Below are 26,092 nucleotides of genomic sequence, written 5' to 3' on the forward strand. Positions count from 1 at the left end.
AAATTATATCCCAGGGGGGCCAATACATGTCATGCCTTCATTGCCTTGAGCTACTAGGCCACTCTTCTGGGTTTCCTTCGTTAATAAGATCATTTCCTTCCATTTCAGGAATCATTCTTTACATTTTGGATTGATGGTTAATCAAGAAAGGCTAAAACCCCAATTGCATCAATACTTTTCCTCCATGACCCCCGTGCCTTGATCACTGACAAGCCTGAAGATGTGTATGCAAAGAAAGAGAAACCATGCATGTTAACATTTTTTGTTCTAATCTTAGAAATTGTACATTCAGATGCAAATCACATCTCCTGCCTTTCAAATCTCACGAATTATACACATTTTTACTTGCATAACAGGCCACAATCTTCAGAGGATATCAGTAGATGTCATTCATAAATTTGAGGCCACCAACAACAATATAGGCGCTTTCACATAATCGACATTATGCACTCCGGAAGGTGATAATAGAAGAGCATTATCTATTATCTGGCATATATCGTATGTACTACAGACCAGCAAAATGCAACTTGGTCCAGGAGGAGGTGAGGAGGAGAATATTAAAGAACCACAATTTCTGACTCATTCAGGTTGTAACTAGCATTTAACCCCTTGAGTTTTATTAGATTTAGTATATATTGTGCAACCATACAACGGCTTGTAATTTTCATCTCTTCATCGTGTGAAGAAAGAAATGAAACAAAGAAAAGAATGTACCAAAAGAATACCACGGGTTAATAAAATTCATGTTCAGTAAAACAGTGACAGGACATAAAAAGAACACAATCTCACAATGGTTTCTCCAATGGGTATCGTTTTTTTTTCACTTATTTTTATTCTTCATATCTAACTCTGGCCTACAGTGTCAAGTCAAAAAATAAAAAATAAAACAGACCCCCTAACCCTTTACAACCAAATCCAACGATGCTAATGACTAGTCCATGTTGTACATTTGGCACTGATAATCATTTAAACATACTGATACATGCAAAGCATTGTAAACAGCTAAAGAATTACCTTATCAGTGCTTCACTGGTAAGCTAAAAAACATTGTTTGTCAAGGGGAAGATGGGCATATTGCTTAGCTCTGTTTCATCCATCTTTTTACACACGTATATAAAGTGAGAATCTGGATCTTCCAAAACAAAGTCTGCTGGAAGTAAACCCTTCTCAGTGGTAGGAACAGGCTCCAAGTATGACTTTGTTGTCAAACTACAACTTCCAGGCCTCTCAAATCCCGGTCTGGCTGTAGAAGGATGGTAAAAAAAAAAATAACAAAACAATAATTAAGGTTCCTTTCTTAAGGAATGGAAATTCATGCATATGACCTCAAAGAAATGATAAATAGAAATGGACAAGAAATTTCCATAAAGAAACTTTAATAGAAAGAAGTAAGCCCTTTCTTATCATTTAGGAGATTATTATTACATTTGGAAAAGATAGGGATCAGTTCTCCACGGTCTCTCCACTCTTCTTACACATATAACACCAATCTACTGTAATAAAGGTGACACTTTCTTAGATTGTCTATGCCAAAAACCTTCCTTGAAATCACGCAGTCAGTGTAGTACAGGGTTTCTACATGTTCCGTAATATAATTGACCAAAGAAATTTAATGTGTAGACCTCCACTCCAAACAGGCACACACAATGTCAAGATTAATTTTACAATGCACTGAAACTGAACACTAGGCCAAATTATATTATGCAAAAGAGAAACAGGAGAGAATTACAAAATTAACAATTCAAACCCTTGAGTTTATTTGATACAGAATTGGCATGCAATTTGGATTTGTTAAAATGAAATAATCTTAAATATTTGAGAAGAGAGAGGATTAAATTTTAAATATCACGTGTAAAGAGCCAAACCCACTTAACTCCTTGCAACATCCACCATCCTAGAAATAGTAAGAGACTAACATCTGGAACTAAACAAAGCCAACAAATATAATGTAACCAGGATTCACTACAATATTTAAAGAAAAATAAATGAAAAACAATCTGGATGCATGACAAGCTTCTAGACAATCAAAGGAACAATGAGAAACATCGATATTTGAATATCTTCAAGCAAAGATAAAAAGAACTTACGTATGATGTACAACACAGTTTTCCATTTGTACAGGGGTCGGCTCAAATGTGGCATCCTCACTGTAGGATCACCATAGGTAATCTGCAGATGGCAAATTAGAAGCACGTCATGCATTATGAATGAGAAAATGGGACAACAATAACAAATTCTCATCTACAGGTATATGGTTACCAACATATAGATCCCTCCAGGTTTAAGAAGCCTACAAGCCAAAAAAAAGAAGGAAAAATACCTAGTAAGGAGATTTATAAATAAATTTATATATAAAAAATTGTAGATTCATATATTTATTTTGTAACAAATAATAGTCACAATTTTAGCTTTAAGGGAGATGACGTCTACAACCTACTAACTTCCGCTAGCATTTGAGCAGAATTAATCGGAGCATCAGTGCTACACTGAAAGTTAAAAGCAAGAATGAAAGCTTTAGAGCATGCCAAACACTGAATTTGAGAAGTAAAGGGGACATTTTAATACCCATCATACCATCAAAGAATCAAGGGTTCCTAGCTCCAGGACCAGCAGAGTGCAAATGCCACGGTGACAACAAAATATTAACATATAAAACACAAGTTTAGTTCAACAGGTTGAAACATTGACAAAGCACGAAATCAGGGGACAGATCCATACCTTTATCAATGACACTGTCAACTGATTCATCAGGGAAGAAGCTCATGTTCCTGACATCCATTTGCATATCTGTTGAGATTCATGAAGGAAATTTGGCCACAAATTTTTGTGCTTACTCCAGAAAAAGTAATGTAAGATTGTACATAGAAATTCAGGTTTGTTGATCTTTTAACAGGATACATTTCAGCTGAGGGATGTTCTCATATTTTCTTCTCATCATGTCAATGGCCACTGATGAAATATCAATATTCATTATGTCTTCATATCCATCCTTGACCATGTCCTCTGACATAACTACAAGGTAACAAAATAGTTCGTCTCAAAAACAATATGACAAATTTTGGAAAGCAAAAATGTACATCAATGTATAGAATAAATGTGCGATCATGTCCAAAATAAATATGCAATAGTAATACAGAGTGAAAAATATACTAAAGAATAAATAGATGTTTACTGTGACAAAACAACATTTTACTCAAAGAACATGTCTACCTGAAGTTAAGGAAAAATTGCAAGTTATGAGTGAGCATTACAGTAGCCCAAAATAACCATGTTTGAAGGAAACTCCTGACCCTGCTTGAGCTGGTCTAGGAATAGGTTTGGGATTGGAAACCAAAGCTGGTTGGGCTTTAAGACAGCGTAAGGATGATGGTCTAAAGACTTCTGAACCTGCCTAATTCTACGTAGTTGTATTGTTACAGGATTCTTACCTTTCAGTTATATTTTATGTGAACACCTAGATAATCAAATTCCCAATTCTCCCGGGTATTCACCGATTCCCAATTGTCTATCTGCCTCTTGCTCCCATGGGAGTGGGATTTGGCGGTCGTCCAGTTTTGTGATACTTAATATTCACTGTAAACCCCTAGTGGTTGGCTCAAGTGGTAAGGGCCTTGGTTTTTGTAATATGCTACCTCTAAGTCTAAGGTTCAAACAATTTTTAGGGCCCATGCCCTATTAGTGAAAAGCCAATGATTTACCCAACCATGTGATGGGGACGATTACACGGTCTAGGGTTTGAAACATGTTGAATTTGCAAAGTGTTTGAGATTCCTCATCATAAAAAATGTTCACTACAATTATTGATCGTTGAAATGAATTTTTTATTTTTTATTTTTATTTGTATTTTTTAAGTTGATCGCTGAAATGAAGTTATGGTATTATTTGAGAAAGAACTACTTACCCATCTCCACTTTGAAGTCCAATCGTGACTAAAACCTCCAGAGAGGTAAGAAACCAACAATAAGTACAAGAAAATAAAATAAAATTTAGAATTTCATACTGCTCAGGCCCCACACGTTTTAAAGTGCTTGGGAACTTCAGATGAAAGTATCCAACTAACTCTAAAGAATTAAAATTTTTGTTCATTAGTCAATGTGGAGTTTTATACCATTCACATAATCTAACCAACAGAGGCCCACACCCTCTTGATTGCGAAGAAAGAAACTTTCGAACTCAACTCTAAATTGTTTGAGGAAAATACACATAAACCTCTCAAACTACCACACCATTTGCAATCAGCCCCCTTAATATAATTTTGGATATCAAACCCCCCCCACCCAAAAAAAAAAAAACAAAAAAAAAAAAAACTACCAAAAAAGCGCAGTGTGTCCCCCTCCCCTTCTTTCCCCTTTAAAATGCCCAAATTACCCCTAAAAATCTTCAAAAAGACAATATAGTCCTATCAAATTAAAAAAACAGAACAAAAACAAAAGAGGTAAAAAGAGAGAGAAATAAATAAATTTTTTTTTTTTTTTTTGGGTACTTTTAATGAAGTGTACATTGCAATTTTTAGGGGTGGTGATTGCCAAAATTGATAGTTTAGGGTAGTGATGGCAATTTTTTTTAATAAGGCGCAATGGAAAATTGGGTAGTAGTTTGAGGGGATTACGTGTATTTTTTCCAAAATTGTCTTTCGGGTCCCAAGTACTGAACAAACAATGATTTTGCAAAAACCCCTTATTCCTCCTGAACTATCATGACAACCAAACAGAAAAAATAAATAAAAATAAAAAATAAAAGAAGATCTGAAGTTTGATTCGCATAATTTGAATAATAAGCACAAAGGGGCAGGGATTAAATCTGGCCAAATTACGGGTAAATTTTCCATCTTTTTTTCTCTCTCAAGTTCCGGTTCATAACTAATCTACACCTACAATTTAAGAAAATTTATACTTTATTTCCTTTCTTTCCCAGCAACCAAACATGGAAAAGTGAAAGAAAATCATAAAATTTCCAAGTCCAATATTACTCTCTCTTCTCACATTTCCGGCAAGCAGACGGATCAGGAAAACAAAGTGACTCAAATAGTCAACAACCCAAATTCCAAAAACGAAAATTTGTTCCTTCTCCTTTCTTTTCTCACAGTTTCCCAGCAACCGGACGTAGACAACAAAATAGTTAAACCTTGTAAAATTGGGTGCAAATTTTCGTTGGTTTTTTAAGTCTCACGTCCAAAACAATCTACTCCCGCAATTTTGAGAAAATTTTACATTTTTTTCCTTTCATACGCTTTCATTTGCATCAACGAAACATGGGGAAGTTCAAGAAAACCCTATATTCCAAAAAGAAATTTCATTTCATTCCTCACATTCGCAAGGAATCAAACAGGGAAGGGAAAAGAATCAGTGAATCATCCCAAATCTCGTCTCCTTTATTATCTTCTATCACAACTTCCCAGCAACCAAACAGATAAAAGTCGAAATCCAAATAACAAAAAGAGGCAGGGGAAATTACCGGCATTGCCACAGCCGACCATGAGAACCCGAGAAGAGGTGGGGATGTACTTCCGAACGAAAGGACGGAGAGCAGTGTAGCGCTGGTACCAATCGAAGGAGCCGCCCTCCTGGACGTACCGCGCGTCCCAGTACCGAGCGTCGCCATAGTTGTACGTGTTGCAGCTCGAAGTGTCCCTGTACATGATTGTTAGCTTTGCTTGCAAAGCTAATACCTTGGGGCTTGAGGGCGGGGGGGTTTGGGTCTATCTCCTGTGTGGTTGGTTTGCCTCGGGTGGGTGTGAACTGTGCAAAGCAAACTGCAAGTGGGGTTTGGCTTTGGAAGCTTCTGGTCTTGGCTTTTGGATGTGAAAGTGACAGGAACATTGCCTGGCTATGATAGGTGGGTAGATTTTGAAAAATTAACTTAAAAGTGAGCTCCATAGAAAGGATAGTTGGCCTCTATCATCTTCTATCCGCCCGTTAGACCTGGTAAAAGATTTCCAGAACTAGAGTTCAACCGCGGCTGCCCAAAAGTTTTTGGGGAATCATGTTCCTTGCCAACTTTCCACCCCTCGCACCACACCCAATTGGCAAAATGAGTTCTTCGAAGCTGGCATCCAGTCACACCCTCATTTTATTTATATGCCAATACTTGATTCATAAAAATAAAATAATTTAATTTTTTAACTTTTTTAGTAAATTAAATTTTATTATGTAAATAAAAAGATTGCCAAACATCTATTTTCCCGAACAGTTTGACCTTTCGATCATGTGTCAATATTATGAGTTGGTCTGGATTCAGAAATAAAATAATTTTAAATAGAATATAAAAATTAAATAAAATATTATTAAAATATTATTTTTTAATATTAATATTATTTTAAATTTTTAAAAAATTAAATTAAGATTTAAAAAAATTAAATTATTTATTATATTTTATATTAAAATTTAAAAAAATTATAATAATGAGATTAAATATTTTTTTATTAAAAATTTATCTCCATGTTAGACCGGGCATCTTTCAGTATATAATATAATATATCTTGTTTTTATTTTTTTGTACTTTTAAAATCTGTTTTGTTCAATACTATTTTTTTTAAGTATCTACCAACCTATACATTAAAATATATAAAACCCATAGAAAAACCTTCACTAACTTCGTTCACAAACATAAAGCATCAAAATATGTAAAATATTAACTCATGTTTACATCTAATAATCTAGCTAAAAACTAAATATATAAAAGGAAAATGATATAACTATCAAGAGTTGGGTTTCCATAATTTTTTTACTTAATGATTAAGAAATTATTTTCTAATGATATTATAATTTTTTTAAAAAAATATTTAAGAATATATAAAATATTAAAAAAAAAAGTCAACTAGCCTTCTCATAACAAATTGGCAGGGTGGATGTAACACGAATTTATATAAAAACCCATAAATTTCGAGAGGAGGTACCGTGAAACTGTTACCGTTTGGCTAGAAGAAGAAAGAATAATATAAAACACGTAGATAGCTAAATTATAATTGTGAGAGAATTTTTTCTCTCGGGCCTGAGGCCTAGGAGCGTAAGCACAGATATAATGAGCCCGAGCCGACTAGGCAACCCCTCGACCTATAGAGGGCCCTCAATTATAAAGGAAGGGGAACAAGAGATATAGTCGCTGCCTAACCCCAAACTCCTGAGGATCTGAATAGGCAAGTATGTGGTAAACGCGGAGAATTCTTGATCCCCTAACAACAAGTAATGAAGGAAGGGAGATCTGACATATCGCTCCTACCACCAGACAGATAGGATAAAAAGCCACACAACATTTATGACATCTAACTGAAGATATGGTTGATGTGACATATACCTCTAACACAATAAATGGGCCTCGTATATAAGACGATCCCTAAGTATTATGAACTTTATCTAAACTCTCTACTTATTTACACTAAACTTTAAAATGATATTAACTTTAGCATCAGAAACTGTGACGCCCCCAAATTTCATTTGGGATCAGACGGACATTTGAAGCGTTGAGACATGCAACACAAGATTACCTGCCCCCGTTCATGACATATAAGATGCAATGTTCCTAACATGCATCCAACAATATGCAATATTCGCAGCGAATAAATTTTTTCTTTAGCAATACTATGTAGCAAATTGAAAATATTCCAAATGCTTAAAACATGCTTCATACATAAAAATCCATTGAACAACTAAAATCACAACACTAGTCCAAAATGGTTATGATCCAAAAAATACTAAAGATGCAACTCCATCGTACAAGTAGTAATTTACGTTAACTACTATATTAACATTGATGTTGCACCGTCGCTTAATCAACTGTGTCTAGTTGGTCAGCTCCTGATCCTCCTTCAGGTCCTGTAACAAGATCTACCATTCGGGAGGAATGGTAGTTGGGACTACCACAGTGAGATTTGATTACAAATCTCAGTAAGTTAACAAAAACTTTCACACAGGCTAATGATGCATCGATGACAGTAAAAACATAAATGTATAATCAAATTCATAAGTAATTAAAGTATAACTTGACATACAACATAACATAATTGACATAACTTAAACTGAAACGTGAACTGAACTTGACTTGACATGAACTTAATCTGAAACTTGTCTTAACATGAAGTTGTTCTGAAACTTGACTTAACATGAAAAATACATACTCCGCAGTTGTTGTGACCCTATGTATTCTACACATCACAATGCAGTTAAATACATACTCCACAGTTGTTGTGGCCTCCCACGAAACTGAATGTAATTCAAAATGAAACGTGACTGGAATACGAAAGGACTGAAGCCCTGACGTAACATAACGTGACTTAAACATAACTTGAAATACATGACCAACTTGAGATAAAAACATTTTGTAACATGGCATAACATATAATAGACAACATATTTAACATGACATACTTGCAACAGTAAATATTACATGACTTGACATACATGTAATAGATGGCATACTTAGCATGATGTACTTGTAATGTACAGCAATACATGACAGAATATATTATGTAACAGATAAAAACTGATGACAGAATAAATTCTGTATAACAGACAATTACGTGATGATTTGGCATGACATGACATATATGATAACACACATACATACACTGTAGTTCCTTTACTTAGCACACATACACAATAGACTACTAGTAAGTTAAAAGCTAACTTACCTCGATCTCCGCGTTTCTTATAAAACCTTAAACGCGATCACGAGGAACTGTAATTAGTGATTCTAAAAGTTAGCACTAAATCACTAATAAATTGAAATATGAAAAATACTAACTTAAAGAGTAAAATTTCCATTTTATTCTCTGCATGTAAGAAAATGACCGTTTAACCCATAACTTAAGGATTTTGTATACTAATTCCAAAGGTCACCAAAATTTATATGCTTCATGTAAATTTTATCCTCAGCTCAAATATCAATTTAGAAAAATTTAAAACTAATAACAACTATTAAAACTCCATAGGGCCAAAATTCTCATATGCTATTTCTATTGATTTTTTGTTTCTAACTTGTTTTGATTAATCTTTTGATCTATAACTTATAAAGATGTGATCTTCAAATGACACCATCACATGATTTAAAAATATGTCCTAAAACATATATAAGCTTCTAATTCAAGATCACATGGTTAAAAATTAACCAAAATATAAATTTAGCCAAGAACATCCACACTTTGACTTATATGAATATCCTTTTGCATAAAATTTCATATCTTTGAAACTAACATCAAATATCTTCAAAATAATAATATAACATGTATATAAGATATTTAGATCCTCCAATAAAATTATCAAAGTCATTGGAATAGGTTTAGACCACCAAAGAGTTAAACTTTCTCAAAACAGAAACTGTTTTTCCTCTTCCAGTTTCTAAGTTTCTAAATCTAAGAAAATTTTTCATCAAAACCTTTAATCATGCAAAAATTCTCAACCAATAATCATATACACATGTTAACAATACTCCATAAAAATTTCAGACCAATATCTATCCATTAGCTTGGTCAAAAACTCCAAACTATAACATATTCTCCCGTTTATCTTTCATAATGACCTTTATATAGTTTACACAATATTTGACTTACCAAATGATTTTCAAATGGGACAAATAAGATATCCACGTAAATTAGACTAAAAAATGAACAACTTATATGAAGGAGATTTTATGATAAAACACTTATAAAAACTTCGAAATGGGTGTGCAAAAGAACTCCTAAAAGTTGTCCCAGAGAGAGTGTTTGGTATTCTTTTAATAGAAAGTGTAAATGAAGATAATTTCGTGGGGGGTGGCTGGAGATATTTATGGATGAGATATGGAAGAGATGAGGCTGGAGTGAGAGTTGAGTGTAGGTCTCTTTTACCTAGAGTGAGAGTTAAGTGTAGGGCTCTCCCGATAATATCTACAAAAATCATCTCAAGATATTTTTTACCTAATAATATCCACGAAATTAGCTTAAGATATTTTTATCCAATAATATCCACAAAATTAACTTAAAATATTTTTATCCAATAATATCCATAATTTTGAACCGATGTTTCGTCTGAAAATATGAAAAAATGTTATTGTATCATAAGACCTTAAATGACCCTCCGAGTCTAATGACACAAACCATAATATATTTTGACACTTCTAACTATATCCAATAATCAAAAACACACTTCTGATACCATAGTAAATAATAACACTAACTATATAGTTAGACTAAAACCTATACGATTAATGGATTCGTAAAAACTTTTGGAGTTTTCACGAGATTTCTAAAACTAATAAAAATTTCACAATTGAATTTCTAGCAGGCTGTTACAGAAACTCCCCGCCTACCATCACGACCCTCATCTTGCGGTATTTTCTTTGTGCCTATAGGCCCAAAAGAAGACCTGAGTTACCTACTTATATATATGAGCTAGCAGCTAATGTAATTCTAACTCAGATTACTTGAATATTAATCCAACAAGTTTGAGAAAATATTGATCATGAAAGATAAACAAAGGTGGCTCGAACGTTAACCAATTATCAGCCCTAGCTGCTACGTAAATTTTCTGAACTGATCCATCTGATCTGCTTTCCCAACAATTCTTGAAGCCATGCATGCTGCTCCAATTGACACTAAACAATAATTTTGTTATCCCCCTAACTATTTAACCTTGTAACCAAACGAAACGAAGATGTCTCCTGCGGATCCTCACACGTGCAAACATCCATGCAGTCTTCCCATGCACCACGTGTCCTCCCCTGCCTCTCTTGTTCCCTACGTGTCAGCCACCATTACTAGGGTTTCAAAAACCATGCAGCAAACTCACCTTGATCATGATATCTCTCTGAATTTCGAAACACGGAAATTGAAGACCAAAAGAAGATATATCAGTCTAGTAGAAAGTGCAGATCAAAATGGAAAGGAAAGATCAAGATCAGGCTAACGGAGAAGTGAGAAACAGTACTCATGAGAAAACCACAGAAAAAGATCAACATGCTGGAAAAGAGAAGGATGATCAGGCCGAGACCCCGCTTCCTATAATGGCTTTGAATCACGTATCCAGACTATGCAGAAATGTGAAGGAATCCGTTGATTTCTACACCAAGGTTCTTGGGTTCGTCTTGATTGAGCGTCCTCAAGCTTTTGACTTCGATGGTGCTTGGCTGTTTAACTATGGAGTTGGGATTCACCTGTTGCAATCCAAATATCACGAGGATAGGCTACCTAATGATCAACCCGATCATCACGATCACTTGGATCCCATGGACAACCACATATCATGTCAGGTGCTTGAAAATTTCATCTTCCTTCCAGCTTACTTTTCAGATTTAGTTTGGGTGTATAATCATGATTATCTTCCGTAATTGTTTGCTAAATATATATCGACGTTGCTGATTGTCTTGGAGATGATATTCAACCTGCATGGATGGTAGTGTGCAAACATGGAAGAAATGGAGCAAAAGCTGAAAGATCTGGATATAAAGTATGTGAAGAGGAGCGTGGAGGAGGATGAAGAAAAGGGGACAGCCATCGACCAACTCTTCTTCAAAGACCCAGATGGGTTCATGATCGAAATATGTAATTGTGAGAATCTGAAGCTTGTTCCAGCTAGTTCCTTGGGTAAAATAAAGCTTCCTTTTGATAGGCACAATCCACCTGTCGAAATCATGGAAAACCAGCATATAAAATAATATCATACAGTAATTGGAAACGGACTTCGATCGGCCAATTTGTCAGTGATGATCAGATACATTATAGGCTTTGAAAATTTTTCTCTGCTGGAAATTGTTGTGTCAGGCATTTACCAATTATATATTGCATGTACTATATATTCCATGACAATCCTTTTCTCCAAATCGTTGGTGTATTATCTATAAGTAACGTCCTAGATTATGTTAATCAAATTCAAAATATATAATATATATGGACTCCTTTCCAAATTCATGTGTTGATCAAATTCAACATGATATGGATTGAGTACTTATGATGTTTATATATAGGCCGGGATCAGTACTGCCATTAAAAAACACTTCTTTAATTGTTAAGGAAAAAAAAAAAAAAATAGAATCAGTATTCACATTCGGTGGTACATATAAAAGGGATTTTAAAACCAAACCCAGATGAGTTTGCTGAACAAATACCATTTGAAAGCAACCATTGCCTATTTTAATGCTGGATCAAATTATCTCTGTCACTGGTCGGTCTTTGAACACTCACTCACATGGGCCTTGATGATGATGTGCCGTTGTGGTCACCATCGGCCAGTTATTTCTTCAATTTTTTGTTTTTAAATTCCTTCACTGTTATATTTAATGGGTTTAATAATTTGGATGCATTTCTTTCAGTTCAAATTAGTTGCTCTATAAATATATATATATTTTTATCATTGCTATAATATGATGCATTTTAAATTATTTCATTTCTATATTGTTTAAATTATGAACAACAATTTAAAATCTAGATATAATTAATTTTTTTTAATAAAATTTATGACTAAAACCAGTATACATATATATATTTTAATCAAGGATGTGAAGATAAGAAAAAAGAACATTTCGGTCATTTAACACATTTGAGAATGAGATAAGATGAAAATTTTATAAATAATAATAAAATAGTTTGTAAATAGTAGTGAGATATTTTGTGTTAAATATTTTTTGAATTTTGAAAAATGAAAAGAAAAAATTGAATAAAAAAATTATAAAATTAAAATATTGTTATAATATTATTTATGTTTAGATATTTAAAAATGTTGAATTATTTTTTATTTAAAAATTTAAAAAAATTGTAATGATTAATTTAAAAATTTTATTTTTAAATTTATATTTAAGAATGAGATAAAATGAGATAAAAATTTTAGAACAAAATCTATTTCCAAACAAGTGCATAAAAAAAATAGTAAAAAGAAAAAATAACACTGCATGACACATGTCACGCTTTGATTGGATCTTTGACGATTCACATAGGTCTCCTCACTACTCTACAACCTCTAAAACGCAAAATGAAATAACTAAGAACGACGATTGAAAATAATCCCAACCCAAGCGAAAAAGAAAAAGAGGTGGGACTTGGGAGGGAGAGAGAGAGAGAGAGAGAGAGAGAGAGAGAGAAAAGACAGTCCCTCACACATACATCTCACTTCAGATCAGATCGTAAAATATCCACGCTTCCAAACCCTAACTTCTCTAGTTTTCCCCCCATTTCTTGTTTCCCAGATCCACTTTCTCTGTGAAATTCATCTCTCCCTCTCTATAGAACAGATCATATATATCTTTATTTGGTAGGGATTTGAATTTTGATTGGTGGACTAGGGCTTGTGAATTTGAGGCAAATGGCGTCTATCAAGGGGGTAAGTAGATCGGCGTCCGTCGCTTTGGCGCCGGACGCTCCGTACATGGCGGCGGGGACCATGGCGGGGGCTGTGGATCTGTCGTTCAGCTCATCAGCCAGTCTCGAGATATTCAAGCTTGATTTCCAGTCCGAAGATTGGGAGCTGCCTCTTGTTGGCGAGTCGCCGAGCTCTGAGCGCTTTAACCGCCTCTCTTGGGGCAAGGCGACTGCCGGATCCGCTTCCGAGAAGTTCTCTCTCGGTCTTATCGCGGGTGGACTCGTCGACGGAACCATTGATATCTGGAACCCCCTCGGTCTGATCCGGTAATTGACCTGGAAATATATATTGAATTGGTCTCAGGGAGTTTGTGCTTAATAGTGAAGCCGAAATTTGTATTGGACGTTCATTGTTTCACCAAAATTTAATAAATAATAATTGATCCACACAGTCAAAGTAGAGAGTATTTAGTATCGAATTGAGTTGTATTGATGGTGGATATTTGATTTGAGTTGTATAGGTTGAGGGCTTTCGGCTTCCGGTGAATTGGAACGTGGGTTATTCTCCCCCTTTTGTTGCCTTTTTGAAATCAAAGCGGAGTTTGCAGTTCGGAGGCATTGTTTAGTTTGGTTTCTTAGTCACCAAAATAACGCAAAATTTAATCAATTGTACGGATGATAGAGAATTTATAATTTTAACGTGCCCCCGAGGGATATACGAGGTTTTTATTTTTTTTAAAGTATGGTAGTTGGCATCCATGAATCATGCGTCTGATGTGATTAGAATTTGTTGTTAGAAATACATTTTTTCCCAGAAACAGGAACAGAATGTAATTTTTGAATTTGTGATTTGACTTGAGAAATGGTTCTGATTTAAAAATGAATCGTGATGACTTGCTGATTCAGCTCATGAGTTATTGGTGCTGGGGCATTTTACTTTCATTCTGGTTAAAATGCTGGTGGAATGCCTTATTTCTTTCTGATCATTAATTTTCTTTGTTACAACATGTTTGGAAAGGAGTCATTAGGGCCTTTTGTTGTGTTTTCCGAACTCTTGAGTTATTGTGTGGATCAAGGACTACATAATTGTGCTGTTTTAGGATAGTTTTTGCCTTCTTTTTTTCATAATTGTGTAATTTTCTATTTCCTTCTTTTCCCAGTCCTGAAGGAAATGAAAATGCTCTTGTTGGACATCTCTCACGGCATAAAGGGCCAGTAAGTATTGCATTATGTTAGCCGTATCTTTGTTGATGTTATTTCATCCTTGAACAGATTTGATTATTGCAAGTCATGCTTTATTGAGCACTTTCTTTTCTATTTCAGGTGCGTGGTCTTGAATTTAATACCATCACACCAAACCTACTTGCATCCGGGGCTGATGATGGTGAAATTTGCATATGGGATTTAGCAAACCCTGCAGAACCTTCTCATTTTCCACCCCTAAAGGTATGTTGTTTAGTTGTTTATGCCCAGTTTATCCATTTTGGATGATTTAAAATTCGAATTCAGCCAAACTCTCTCTCTCTCTCTCTCTCTCTCTCTCTCCCCCCCCCCCCCCCCCCCCCCTTTTATATTTTAGTCATGGAGGATTAAAATTTACCTGGGCATGTAATAATTTTCTGAGAACTTTCTGCAGAGTGGCAGCTCAACTGCGCAGGGAGAGATTTCGTGCTTATCTTGGAATAGCAAGGTTCAACATGTCTTAGCATCCACTTCATATAATGGGACAACTGGTGAGGAAGGAAAATGTTATTCAAATTATTTGTTTTCTATTTCACAACATCTGTGATGTATTTTTTATCTTTTTTTATCTAGTGGTTTGGGACCTAAAGAAGCAAAAGCCAGTAATAAGGTAATCTTTTCGCTATTAATGTAAAGTTTTCTGTGTGTGCGCGCCTGCATTTTTTTAAGTGCTGCAGTCTGATATGATTCCTGGGGTGATCTTTCTAAACACCTCACATGGCCTCTTTCAACTTGCAGCTTTTCGGACCCTGTTAGAAGGAGGTGCTCTGTTTTGCAGTGGAATCCTGATTTTGCTACTCATCTTGTTGTTGCATCAGATGAAGATAATTCACCTTCTGTTAGGGTATTGATTTTGCGACTGATGGTGTTTTATGTGTTTTTTTTTTTTTGAGGTTATATTGTTGGAAAAAAATTAAAAATAAGTGTTCTGTTCACTAATTTATTGTAATGTTTATCTAAGCAGCTGTGGGATGTGCGGAACGTAATGTCACCTCTTAAAGAGTTCACGGGACATACTAAAGGTAATGACTCTTTTAGGATCTTCTTTTAACTTTTGCCTTTCTTTTAAAAATTTTGAATTTATCATGCATGGAGTAGACTATGAGTGAATGAACTTTGCTGTCTTAGACATTTTGTTTAGGTTATCGAATATGTTGTGGTTCCTCTCCCTCATTCCTGTGATATTGAATCTCATAGTGGACCGGTTTTTGTTACAATCGATGTAGCTCTGTCATTTTATACCACTTGGTAACATCTGATTATATTAATCTTTTGCCAAGTCGGCTTATAAAAAGAAAAAAAAGAAAGATATTTTGCCAAGTCTGCCATTGGATGGCATATACTCCATGTGCTTGTCTTGCATTTGAAATTTCATATCATTCATTGTCATTTGCTAAAGTATAAAAAAACTGTTCGCTTAATGAATTTTTAAATTATAAAAAGGCTATAACTCTGTGCAATGTAGTTCTGAATGATTGGTTTTTATGTTATTGTACTTGGGCTATGCCTAATTACATGGTTCAATAAATTTCTTATCATTTTTTATTTTTATTTTTTTTAATGTTATTTTCTAAGTATGATGGGCTTCTAGAGGTCATATATCTAATGGCTGGTTTGCAATAGTATTGATATTTTGAGAATTTATTAAGTGTTGCAATATGTGAGAGCTATTAAGTATTGTAATATTTAAAAGAGTTACACCAGGTACAACGTGAAACTAACGTGCATATTTATACATGCACACACATTATATCTCAATGAGTAGGGTAGCTATGTAAGCAGGGTCAATGGCAAACTTGTCAAAGAAATTGACTCGACATAATTATTTTTTTTGATAAGTAAAAAAAAATAATTATTGAAGTTGTCCAAGCCAGAGTCTGATCCTTATGATTGATATAGTTTGATGATTGTGAAATTTGCACCCTAATTTGATTTTAAATGGCATTCATGAAATTTTACATTACCTGAAGTTTAAATGTTTACCGATTGTTGCTTTATTATATATGTAAATGGATACCATATACGTTTTTTGATTGGCCCCATGTGTCTGGGAGCAGTGTCCCGAGTAATCCCGGGGTTGCTATATACTATATTGTAATATGTTTTGTTTCGTAATTTCTTGCTTGTATAAAGGCTCAAACTCATATGTGTTTCTTCTTGCCACTGAGTGTGAAGTAGTTTTACTTTCAATGATACAATAATTTTTTTAGCTAAGCTGTTTCTGTACTTTCCAATATCCAAATGTATCATAATCGTTTTTGTTTTGCCATTGTTGCTTTTGATATTTTGTGCCTTTTTGGCCTATGAATTGCACCAGGCGTAATTGCGATGGCGTGGTGTCCCATTGACAGTTCCTATTTGATTACTTGTGCCAAAGATAGTCGGACTATTTGCTGGGACACTGTTTCTGGTGAGGTATGAAGTTTGTCTTCTTACCATGACCCCCATATTTTTTTAAATTTATTGTAATAAATCTCCTCCTATTATGATTTTTTATCCTGGATCGTGGTTTCAGTGGAAAATACTTTTCACCATGTTGATGCTTCTTTGTTTAAGTTTTGACTTAGATTGTTGCTTATCAAAAAGCTTTTGACTCAGATTGTCTGTGAATTGCCTGCTGGAAACAACTGGAATTTTGATGTACACTGGTATCCAAAGATACCCGGGGTCATATCAGCATCTTCATTTGATGGAAAAGTCGGCTTTTATAATGTTGAGGTATCTACCTATTTTATTCTCATGGATCTGTGTGAAAGGTTTTGTTTTATTTGAGTAATTTTAAAACTGATGAAAAATTGGGTACAATTTACTTATAAAAAAAAAAAAATTGGGTTCAATTACAACGGAAGCAAGTGGAGAAAGTGATGAACATTTTTTTATCCATGTTATATGCCCTTTTAATCTAAGCTGGCTTTGGCGTGTGGAGCAAAGTTTTTATGTAAACTTTGGTCTTGAAACTACTGAAGATCACCAAGATGGTTCTCTGATATTATTAATGTTTTCTTTTATTGGTTTCTCTACCCTGGTAGAACTGGTTGACTCATTTGTTAAATGGCTTACCTTTGCGCCTTCTTTTGTTTCCATCTTTATTAATGGGTTTTACTTATCCTTTTCCAGGGTTGCAGTCGGTATGGTGTTGGAGAGAATGTGTTTGGTGCAGGTAATGCATATTTTCCATCTGTATTGATTGTTAAGCCATTTTTGGTGTATTAGGAAGGATCTAGATAAAGTAAGTATACACACACACTGCATCAATGCATATATAGGTGTTGGCCTTTGTTCTGAATGGAACTTTCGGGCCCGGTAACATGGGGTTGGTTGACAAAACTAAGACTCAACATCTTAAGGGAGTTATTTTACCAATCCAAAACAAAGGAATGATATTCTTGAACTTACATTGTTGGAGTGCTTTGAGGTAAAATACAGTTGAACAAGGATATTTATTTATTTATTTATTTATTATTTTATTCAAATAGTTTCTTGTTAAAACATTTATTCAGTTCAATCTAATATGTTCATTTTATCTGAATTTTTAAAGTTTCTGTTTTAGGTTTGATTTTCTGTTCTTTTAATCAGTTTGTTTAAGCAAGTTTTGTCATTTTTAAATAGGATTAGGTTTAAAAATAATCAAGAAAAATAAAAAATGGTATGATCAAAGTAATTAACATCAGATACACATAATTAGAGAAGAAAAACTCTAAACATAAGCCCACTCAGCACACACAACACTTTTTATTTTTATTTTTTATTTTTACCAAATGTTTGGTGCATGGATAATGAGTAGAAGAATTCAATTAGTTTAAGAAGAATAAACCCAACTTTTTTTAATAAACCCAACTTTTTTTTTTTAAATAAAAAAATGTGTGTTATGTGGGCTTATGTGTAGCAAAGCTCATTAGAGAAAGGAGATCAAGAAAATCTTGGAAGCCAAAACTAAGGAGACTTGGGTGGGCTGCCACAACTTTTGACTTTTAATGGGTAATTGCCACAGATCATTAGTTGGTTAGTAGCGATTTCATGTAGGGAGGAAAAAAAAATTATGCATCCCAGAAGGGATTTATGGACTGATGCAGCAAATTAGTACTGATATGTATCCCTAGAAGACCCCCATTCCAAAGAATAAAAAAAATCCGCTAAGTTCTTGTAACTCATTCTAGTGCCTGTGAACTTCAATATCCTAGTAGCTAGTAGCTCTTTTTACATCAGTCTCTTCTGCGCAGGTCCTCTGAGGGCTCCAAAATGGTACAAACGTCCTGTTGGGGCATCTTTTGGGTTTGGTGGCAAGCTTATGTGGTTTTGCCCTAGGTCCTCTCCTGCAGGTGTTCCAGCTGGTGGTTCAGAGGTATCTCCATTGAGCAGTGCCTCTTTGTTTTGTTAGGAAATAGGATTTTTTTTCTTCTTATTTTCCCTCTTTTTACAGGTTTATGTGCACAACTTAGTTACTGAAGACAGTTTGGTTGGTCGATCGTCTGAATTTGAAGCTGCAATACAAAATGGCGAAAGGTCTTTGTTGAGGGTACTATGTGATAAGAAGTCACAAGAGTCTGAGTATGTTAACTGGGGAATGGATTATTTTTATTATTTTCTTTTTCTGCAATGAGAAACCTTATGAGTTTATTTAACAGAGCGGAGGATGACCGAGAAACTTGGAGCTTCTTGAAGGTTATGTTTGAAGATGATGGGACAGCTAGGACAAAACTGCTTGGTCACCTTGGGTTCAGTGTACCTACTAATGAAAAGGAGAGTGTCCAAGATGCTCTCTCCCAGGAAGTAAATGCACTTGGACTTGAGGATGTTGTGCCGGAGAAGGTTGGATCTGGGGATGATAAAGAAGCCACCATTTTCCCTACTGATAATGGGGAAGACTTCTTTAACAATATCCCTAGCCCCAAGGCTGATACACCTTTGTCAACCTCTCATGATAATTTTGCTATACCTGATGCTGTGGATGGTTTGGAACAATTGCAACAAGAACCAGATGGAGTTGGGGAGAGTGTTGACCCCGCATTTAATGATGGTGTCCAACGTGCTTTAATTGTTGGAGATTACAAGGGGGCAGTTGCACAGTGCATATCTGCAAATAAAATGGCTGATGCTTTAGTTATTGCCCACGTTGGTGGTGCATCTTTGTGGGAGAGCACTCGTGATCAATACTTTAGGATGAGCCATTCACCTTACCTAAAGGTTGTTCGAATATTCATCTTGAAGAACTTTTTTTTTTTTTTTCCTTTGATAATTTAAAAAATATCTTAAAGAGCTTCATATTTAACTTAATGAACATATGAATCCTTGTAAAAGGATCTGAGATAGATATACCATTCCATCTCGTCAATCTTTTATTTGTTATGGATTTTTAAGGACTCTTGGCTTGCTTCACTTCCACTTTCAGGTTGTTTCTGCTATGGTGAACAATGATCTCTTGAGCATTGTTAATACTAGACCCCTGAAGTTCTGGAAAGAAACCCTTGCTCTTCTCTGTAGTGTAAGTTTCATAACTCTTAATAATCAAAATGTTTTGTGTTGTGATATGGCAACACATTCTGTTTTTTTATAAGAATATGGCAACATATTCTTATAGTAGGTGCATTTGAATGAATTTTTTTATTACCATACAGAAGAAATTACATTGCTGAGCTTTTGCCCCATCATTATTTTCATCGTTTTGGAGTTTTGGGGCTCGTTTGGACACTCGAATACCTCATAATATCTGTGAATAGTAGTGAAATGATTTGAGTTAAAATGTTTTATTGGGTTTTGGGAAATGAGAGAGAAAAAGTTGAATAAAAATATTATAAAGTTAAAAATTGTTTGAATATAATTTTTGTTTTGAAATTTGAAAAAATTGTACTGTTTTTTGTGTTTTGTTTTGAAGATTGTAAAATTGTGTTATGATTAGATGAAAAGTTAAATATTTGAAATTGAAAAGTGTTGTGTTTGACTGATGTTTGGGAAGGAAATATCTGAGAATATGTTACATAAAAAAGGCCTTAATGTGCATTATTCACACTGCAGTTTTTCTTATTTCCATGTTCATGTTTGCAGATATTATATATATCCACTCCTTTATCTGCCCCATGTACTTGACTCTGCCTATTTTCTATCATCAACAAAATTATTATTTTCCGATCAAAATAAATAAATATATAGATACATCCTTGCAAGACTGACCTCACTCCCCCGGCCCCAATAGCTGCATTTAGTTGCATGAATATCTGGAAAGTGTTTTCTTTGGCATTTTTTGGACTAATGTATTTGTTTCATTTCTTTGAAATTATGGCTATTACTTAGTTGTAATTATATGAAATAGTTTCAAGTGGAAGTAATATTTATTGATCAAGAAATTATTGCATCAAGTACAAACAATTTTTGCTTTTAATTAATCATCTTCAGTTAACAGTTTGCACAGAGAGAGGAATGGACTGTGCTCTGTGACACACTTGCTTCTAAACTCTTGAATGCTGGTAACACATTGGCTGCTACCCTTTGTTATATATGTGCTGGAAATATTGATAAAACTGTGGAAATCTGGTCGAGGAGTCTTCAAACTGAGCATGAAGGGAAATCCTATGTCGATCTTCTTCAGGTTAATTTCATTAGTTTGAGAGGTTCAGTTATGCATGTATTGCCAGAAAGCTTATTTTTACTTTATCAATTATTTTATTAGGATCTGATGGAAAAGACTATTGTCCTTGCCTTGGCAACGGGGCAAAAAAGATTCAGTGCATCTTTGTGTAAGCTTGTTGAGAAATATGCTGAAATTTTAGCAAGCCAAGGGCTTTTAACAACGGCCATGGAGTACCTTAAACTTTTGGGCTCTGATGAATTGTCACCTGAGCTTGTGATCTTAAGAGATCGTATTGCATTGTCTACAGTACCTGGTATGAGCTTTTGGTAATATCTTTGATATGGTGTTTGAACCCCCTTGCTTGCTGGATGAAATTCTCTCATATTTTTACATATTTTTGGCATATTTTATTTTTGATTTTAATTTATAAGACACTCCTATTCTTCCTTTTGTTGTACTACTGTTTTACCTGAAATTATATGTATAAATTTGTCATTTTTCAATATGATCATATTTATTTCTGGACTAATTCATATAACGAGGTTGTTGCAATTGATATTTTCCCAATGACGTTAGTGATGAAGTCATTTGTAGCTCGGTTGTATATAGCGAGGGTGTTCTTACCATCTTCTTTTGTTGAATGAAAAATTTTCCTGGTTATATGTTCTAGATTATTTTAATTTTCTAAATCATGAGCTTATCTGCGAGTTTATAATGTGGCATTTAGATGCTCTTCAATAATTTGCTTGTTGGTGACAACACTAAGTTTTTAGGAAATGGCTGGTGGAATAATGCCCTAAGGTCAGTTTCTATTTTGGTGGTTTTTATGGGTGAGGGATGGGATACTTCCTTTTATGTAACCAATGGCCAAGGTTACCTTCTGATGGAACCAAAAATAAGAAAGTACAATTCAGTTTATAATTTAACCATTACTCAAACCAAAATCTTATATACCAATCCTCTATCTGTTTTTAAGCTTAAAATGTTTTTATGGATAAATATTTCAAAATCTGGTACAGGAGAGTAAGATCAATAAGTAAACAACTGGGTTTTGGCCACCCCCGCCCCCAACATTAGCTTGCTATACTTGAGTTGTTTTAATGGAGTGTAGTCTTCACTGGTGGTAATAATTGCCCATAAGCCACATGCAGGAAGTAAGATAAGGGAAATGAAACCCAAGATTTCTGGTTTCTTTGCCATTGCCAGTCGACTGGTGTGGGTTTGACCAATGTGGCCCCTTGAGGGACATAAAATTGCTTCAAGGCTCATGGTGCTTGTATTTTGTATTGCCATCTCCAATTAGCCTTGTATAAAAATATCTGGAAAGAGTAATGATACACCTACAGCACTTTTACAACTATTTTACAGCCCATGTTACAATCAACCAATGCAATTGTGCCACTTCATTAAAAATGAATTTCAATTTTACAAAGCTACCCTCCTTTCGTATAGAGTTGTAAAATAGTTATAAAAGAGTGGTAAGTTAATCATTGTCCATATTGAATAATCAGATGGTTCACTTCTCTCTTGATTAAGCTATTTTTTGTGGAGCTTACCCTGTCATATTGTCTTCTCTTTTGCCTCCATATTTAGTTTCAATTTATAAATTTCTTTTACATTTGTTGCAGAGAAAGAAGTTGTCGAAAACTCTCAAGCACCAAGTGCAGCAGTATATGGTGCTGATCAATCCAATTTTGGCTTGGTTGATGCTTCTCAATCTTATTATCAGGTGTTTTATTCATGAATCTGTGTGTGTGTGTGTGTGTGCGCGCGTGCGCGCACGTGTGAGATAGAGAGAGAGAGAGTGGTTTCAGATGCTGTTTAATTACCAACTTTGTTTTGCTACTTAGAGGGTAATCTTATGTGTGTTTTTCCAATGATGTTTGCTGCTTAGGAAACAGCAACATCACATATGCAACCAAGTGTTCCTAGCAGTCAATATGGTGGGAATTATCAGCAACCTTCTGGTGCTCCTTATGGAGGGGGATATGGTGCTCCTGCCCCGTATCAGCCACCAAATTTATTCCTTCCATCGCAGACACCGTCTCAGGTAGTTTGTGTTGTGGCTTCAGGCTTCATCAAGTACTTCTAGCATATTTTCATTTTGTTTCTATTTATATTCACACCCTTATGGCTGGATGTAGTTCATATATAAATCTTCTGAATTGAACTTGATCCCTCTATTGCCTGTGTTATGTTGTGTAAAGTTTATTGCTTTATGTCATTTAATAAACTTCTGGCATTCAGCATGTTAATTTGTTGACTCTAAATAGTCTTATTATTTGAGTTTTATGACCTTTTTTCCTTCCTACCAGCCAAATTTTCCAACACCTCCTGTCGCCACTCAACCTGTCGCTAGGCCCTTTATTCCTGCAACTCCTCCTGCACTGAAAAATGCAGAGCAATATCAGCAGCCCACATTGGGTTCCCAGTTGTATCCTGTATGTAGATATACTTTTGTTCTCTCTCTCTCTCTCTCTCTCTCTCTCTCTCTCTCTCTCTCTCTATATGTATAATGTATATATAGCACAAAACATTTGCTATTTTGATGGTACTATGAACTTGTGATTGATCTTAAAATTTTTTGCATGTGTTTCAGGGAACCACCAACCCTGGTTATCAACCTATTCCATCTGGAACTGGTCCGGCTGCACCTGTCACATCACATCTAGGCTCAGTTCCTGGCCATAAGATGCCACAGATGATAGCTCCCTCCCCTCCCCAAAAGGGATTTATGCCAGTTAATTCAGGGCTTGTTCAAAGACCTGGGATGGGGTCACTACAACCACCCAGTCCTACTCGGGCAGCATTGGCACAACCAACTGTTACACCTGCTGCTCCACCACCTACTGTACAGACAGTCGATACTTCAAATGTTCCAGGTAGTTTGTTATATCTGATATTTCACTTGATTCAACGAGGCCTCCTTAGACCTGTAGGTCCCCCCTGGCTCTCAATGATTCCATGATTCTTTGAATTTCACATTAAGTTTACTTTCACATTTGGCTTACTCTGAACTCATCAAACGAAAATATATGAAGAACAGTGGGGGATTGCCCTCGGTTAAATAAATACAAGGAAGCAAACAAGTATCTTGTAACTCTTGAATGGCCTTTTGAACTCCTTTCATGCCTCCTGAAAATTGTTTTATTTTTCTCCAATTTTGGATTCATTTAATGTGCTGATGTTAGTTTCATATAGGTTTCTAAGCTATGTGCTATTCTTATTCACCGATTTCATGCTAACTTTGTGGTGGTTATTACTTAATTCCCCCAGTCCACCAGAAACCTGTCATTGCAACATTGACAAGACTTTTCAATGAGACATCAGAAGCGCTGGGCGGTTTACGTGCAAATCCAGCCAAGAAGCGTGAAATAGAAGACAATTCCAGGAAATTAGGTGCCTTGTTTGCAAAACTCAACAGTGGGGACATATCCAAAAATGCTGCTGATAAGCTTGTTCAGCTCTGCCAGGCTTTGGACAATGGAGATTTCAGTACTGCTCTTCAAATCCAGGTAGAGCTTTATCTGATTCATTAACTTATAAAAAATAAAAATAAAAATAAAACCTTGAGATAGCAAGTTCTAATTGTTTTTCTTTGGTTTCTTCCTGGTTCAGGTACTTCTCACAACTAGCGAGTGGGATGAGTGCAACTTCTGGCTAGCTACACTTAAGCGAATGATCAAGACTAGGCAGAACGTGAGATTGAGCTGAAGAAGGGTGCGGATTCCTTCTAGTATCCGATAATTGGATAGGTAACATTTTGCATTGAGTGGTCTAAATCTGCTTGGGCGATAATCCTTTCTTCAATGTACACAAGAAAGAATGGCTTCTTTAGAGTGCTGTTAGTGGAGATAGTTCTCAGGACATTGATAGAATGGTGCCGATTGTTTTTTTATTTAAAATACTGGTAGTAGTTGGAAATAGTTTTTCTTTTCTTTTATTTTTTTTTTTGAATTCTAAAAATTCATAGATGCTTCTACCTTTCCTTTCTGAATGTTTTCAGTCTTTCAGTGAGCTGGTACAAACAAGCTGTTTTCTGTTGTCACCTAGTGTCATTATTTTGGCCACTAAAAATTGTACCACCTTTGTGATGTTATTATTAATAGAAACGCACAGTTTTGAATAATATAACATGTTTCGTTGAGATCAGTGGCATTTTAATGTTTATTATTACGTTCGTTTTGTTCTATTTTATTTTATTTTGTTTTCTGCCTCTTCTGTGGTGAGGTATTCTGCAATGAAGCATTATCCTTACTAAAACCTGTCCCCCTTGTGTATTGGACCTAAAATCTCTTACCGGTAAGGGGGAGAGATGTTGCCCGTACTACATTTGTCATATCCAAGTTGATTTTGAATTTGAGAAAAGATAATCAGCTTCATAAATCTTCTCCTTCAAAATGAGAGTTAAGAGTTGACCTAAACAATTAGTTAATCAAGTTATCCATTTTTTGAGATTTTTTTTTTTTTTTTAAATTATAAATCAGAATTCAGACCCTTTAGAGATTCCTATACTCCCCCCTTCAATTTCTCTTTTAATGTAACTTGAAGTCAATTGAAATTTGAAATCTGTAATATCGCCAAGTTTATGTAGTTATTGATTCTAGAAATTTTCTCATTCCGATCAAATTCTTCCTTTGCGACACAAAACCCATATGTCAAGGGATAAAAGCCGAATTAGACGCAAGGAATCTAAATCCATGGGTGGAAAGGGGCATTCCATTTTAAACGATGACTTTTGACCCATTGATGAAAATTGTAAATGGTTAATTTCTCTTCACCTAATCTCAATCACCTCCACAGGTGATGAGGACTCTTACCCACATACTAGCCAATAACTAACTAATGACTCAGACAGCAAGGAATCCGACCAAGCTAACATAATTGTTATATAAAGAAAGAAATAATGATACGTTAATCTCCTTAGATCTTAGTTATGTGTTCATGTTAAGTCAATGGTCACATGGGAATGCTTGGAACACAAGAGATTAAAGAGGTAGCATAGACACGAGGGAACTCTCACT

At 35.0% G+C, this 26,092-nt stretch overlaps 3 protein-coding genes across 8 annotated transcripts; 2 read left to right on the plus strand and 1 right to left on the minus strand.

The window, feature by feature from the left end:
• Window positions 1–711: 711 nt before the first annotated feature.
• Window positions 712–6,047, minus strand: LOC122295187 (EEF1A lysine methyltransferase 4-like). 5 transcript variants are annotated; one of them, XM_043104294.1, is made up of 8 exons: window positions 5,455–6,041; window positions 2,899–3,012; window positions 2,719–2,787; window positions 2,575–2,639; window positions 2,434–2,486; window positions 2,260–2,290; window positions 2,088–2,169; window positions 712–1,243 (listed from the first exon to the last, which is right to left on the minus strand). In XM_043104294.1, the coding sequence occupies exons 1-8, from the start codon at window positions 5,636–5,638 to the stop codon at window positions 1,038–1,040; spliced, it is 804 nt and encodes a 267-aa protein (XP_042960228.1). In that variant the 5' UTR covers window positions 5,639–6,041; the 3' UTR covers window positions 712–1,037. The 5 variants fall into 5 exon arrangements, with proteins under 5 accessions (XP_042960228.1, XP_042960229.1, XP_042960230.1 ...); XM_043104295.1 differs by having other exon boundaries at window positions 2,575–2,594; window positions 5,455–6,039; XM_043104297.1 differs by lacking the exon at window positions 712–1,243 and adding an exon at window positions 1,259–1,918 and having other exon boundaries at window positions 5,455–6,047.
• A 4,696-nt stretch (window positions 6,048–10,743) lies between these two features.
• LOC122293931 (lactoylglutathione lyase-like) lies at window positions 10,744–11,874 on the plus strand. Its single transcript, XM_043102394.1, has 2 exons — window positions 10,744–11,220; window positions 11,368–11,874. Exons 1-2 carry the CDS (start codon window positions 10,849–10,851, stop codon window positions 11,623–11,625), a joined length of 630 nt encoding a protein of 209 aa, XP_042958328.1. The 5' UTR covers window positions 10,744–10,848; the 3' UTR covers window positions 11,626–11,874.
• Window positions 11,875–12,971: 1,097 nt separating this feature from the next.
• On the plus strand, window positions 12,972–25,220 carry LOC122295134 (protein transport protein SEC31 homolog B-like). Of its 2 annotated transcripts, none has more exons than XM_043104197.1 (22): window positions 12,972–13,588; window positions 14,422–14,476; window positions 14,585–14,707; window positions 14,898–14,994; window positions 15,077–15,113; window positions 15,242–15,347; window positions 15,468–15,525; window positions 16,821–16,918; window positions 17,102–17,221; window positions 17,621–17,663; window positions 18,724–18,845; window positions 18,924–19,051; window positions 19,129–19,687; window positions 19,893–19,985; window positions 20,901–21,086; window positions 21,168–21,381; window positions 22,697–22,797; window positions 22,963–23,121; window positions 23,384–23,509; window positions 23,668–23,950; window positions 24,345–24,583; window positions 24,687–25,220. In XM_043104197.1, the coding sequence occupies exons 1-22, from the start codon at window positions 13,266–13,268 to the stop codon at window positions 24,780–24,782; spliced, it is 3,366 nt and encodes a 1,121-aa protein (XP_042960131.1). In that variant the 5' UTR covers window positions 12,972–13,265; the 3' UTR covers window positions 24,783–25,220. The 2 variants fall into 2 exon arrangements, with proteins under 2 accessions (XP_042960131.1, XP_042960132.1); XM_043104198.1 differs by having other exon boundaries at window positions 12,973–13,588; window positions 22,963–23,118.
• Window positions 25,221–26,092: the final 872 nt, after the last annotated feature.

The sequence above is a fragment of the Carya illinoinensis genome, chromosome 14 (genome assembly GCF_018687715.1).
Source record: "Carya illinoinensis cultivar Pawnee chromosome 14, C.illinoinensisPawnee_v1, whole genome shotgun sequence".
Classification (NCBI taxonomy): domain Eukaryota; kingdom Viridiplantae; phylum Streptophyta; class Magnoliopsida; order Fagales; family Juglandaceae; genus Carya; species Carya illinoinensis.

Excerpts from the sequence above, each read along its gene's own strand:
- LOC122295187 (XM_043104294.1), bottom strand. The coding sequence starts at position 5,638 with ATGTACAGGGACACTTCGAGCTGCAACACGTACAACTATGGCGACGCT. Across the intron at positions 2,640-2,718 it reads TGACAGTGTCATTGATAAAG|TTTGTTGTCACCGTGGCATT; the intron begins GTATGGATCTGT and ends ATATGTTAATAT. Across the intron at positions 2,170-2,259 it reads CTGGAGGGATCTATATGTTG|ATTACCTATGGTGATCCTAC; the intron begins GTAACCATATAC and ends TGCCATCTGCAG.
- LOC122293931 (XM_043102394.1), top strand. The coding sequence starts at position 10,849 with ATGGAAAGGAAAGATCAAGATCAGGCTAACGGAGAAGTGAGAAACAGT. Across the intron at positions 11,221-11,367 it reads ACAACCACATATCATGTCAG|TGTGCAAACATGGAAGAAAT; the intron begins GTGCTTGAAAAT and ends CATGGATGGTAG.
- LOC122295134 (XM_043104197.1), top strand. The coding sequence starts at position 13,266 with ATGGCGTCTATCAAGGGGGTAAGTAGATCGGCGTCCGTCGCTTTGGCG. Across the intron at positions 15,114-15,241 it reads AAGCAAAAGCCAGTAATAAG|CTTTTCGGACCCTGTTAGAA; the intron begins GTAATCTTTTCG and ends TTCAACTTGCAG. Across the intron at positions 15,526-16,820 it reads GTTCACGGGACATACTAAAG|GCGTAATTGCGATGGCGTGG; the intron begins GTAATGACTCTT and ends GAATTGCACCAG.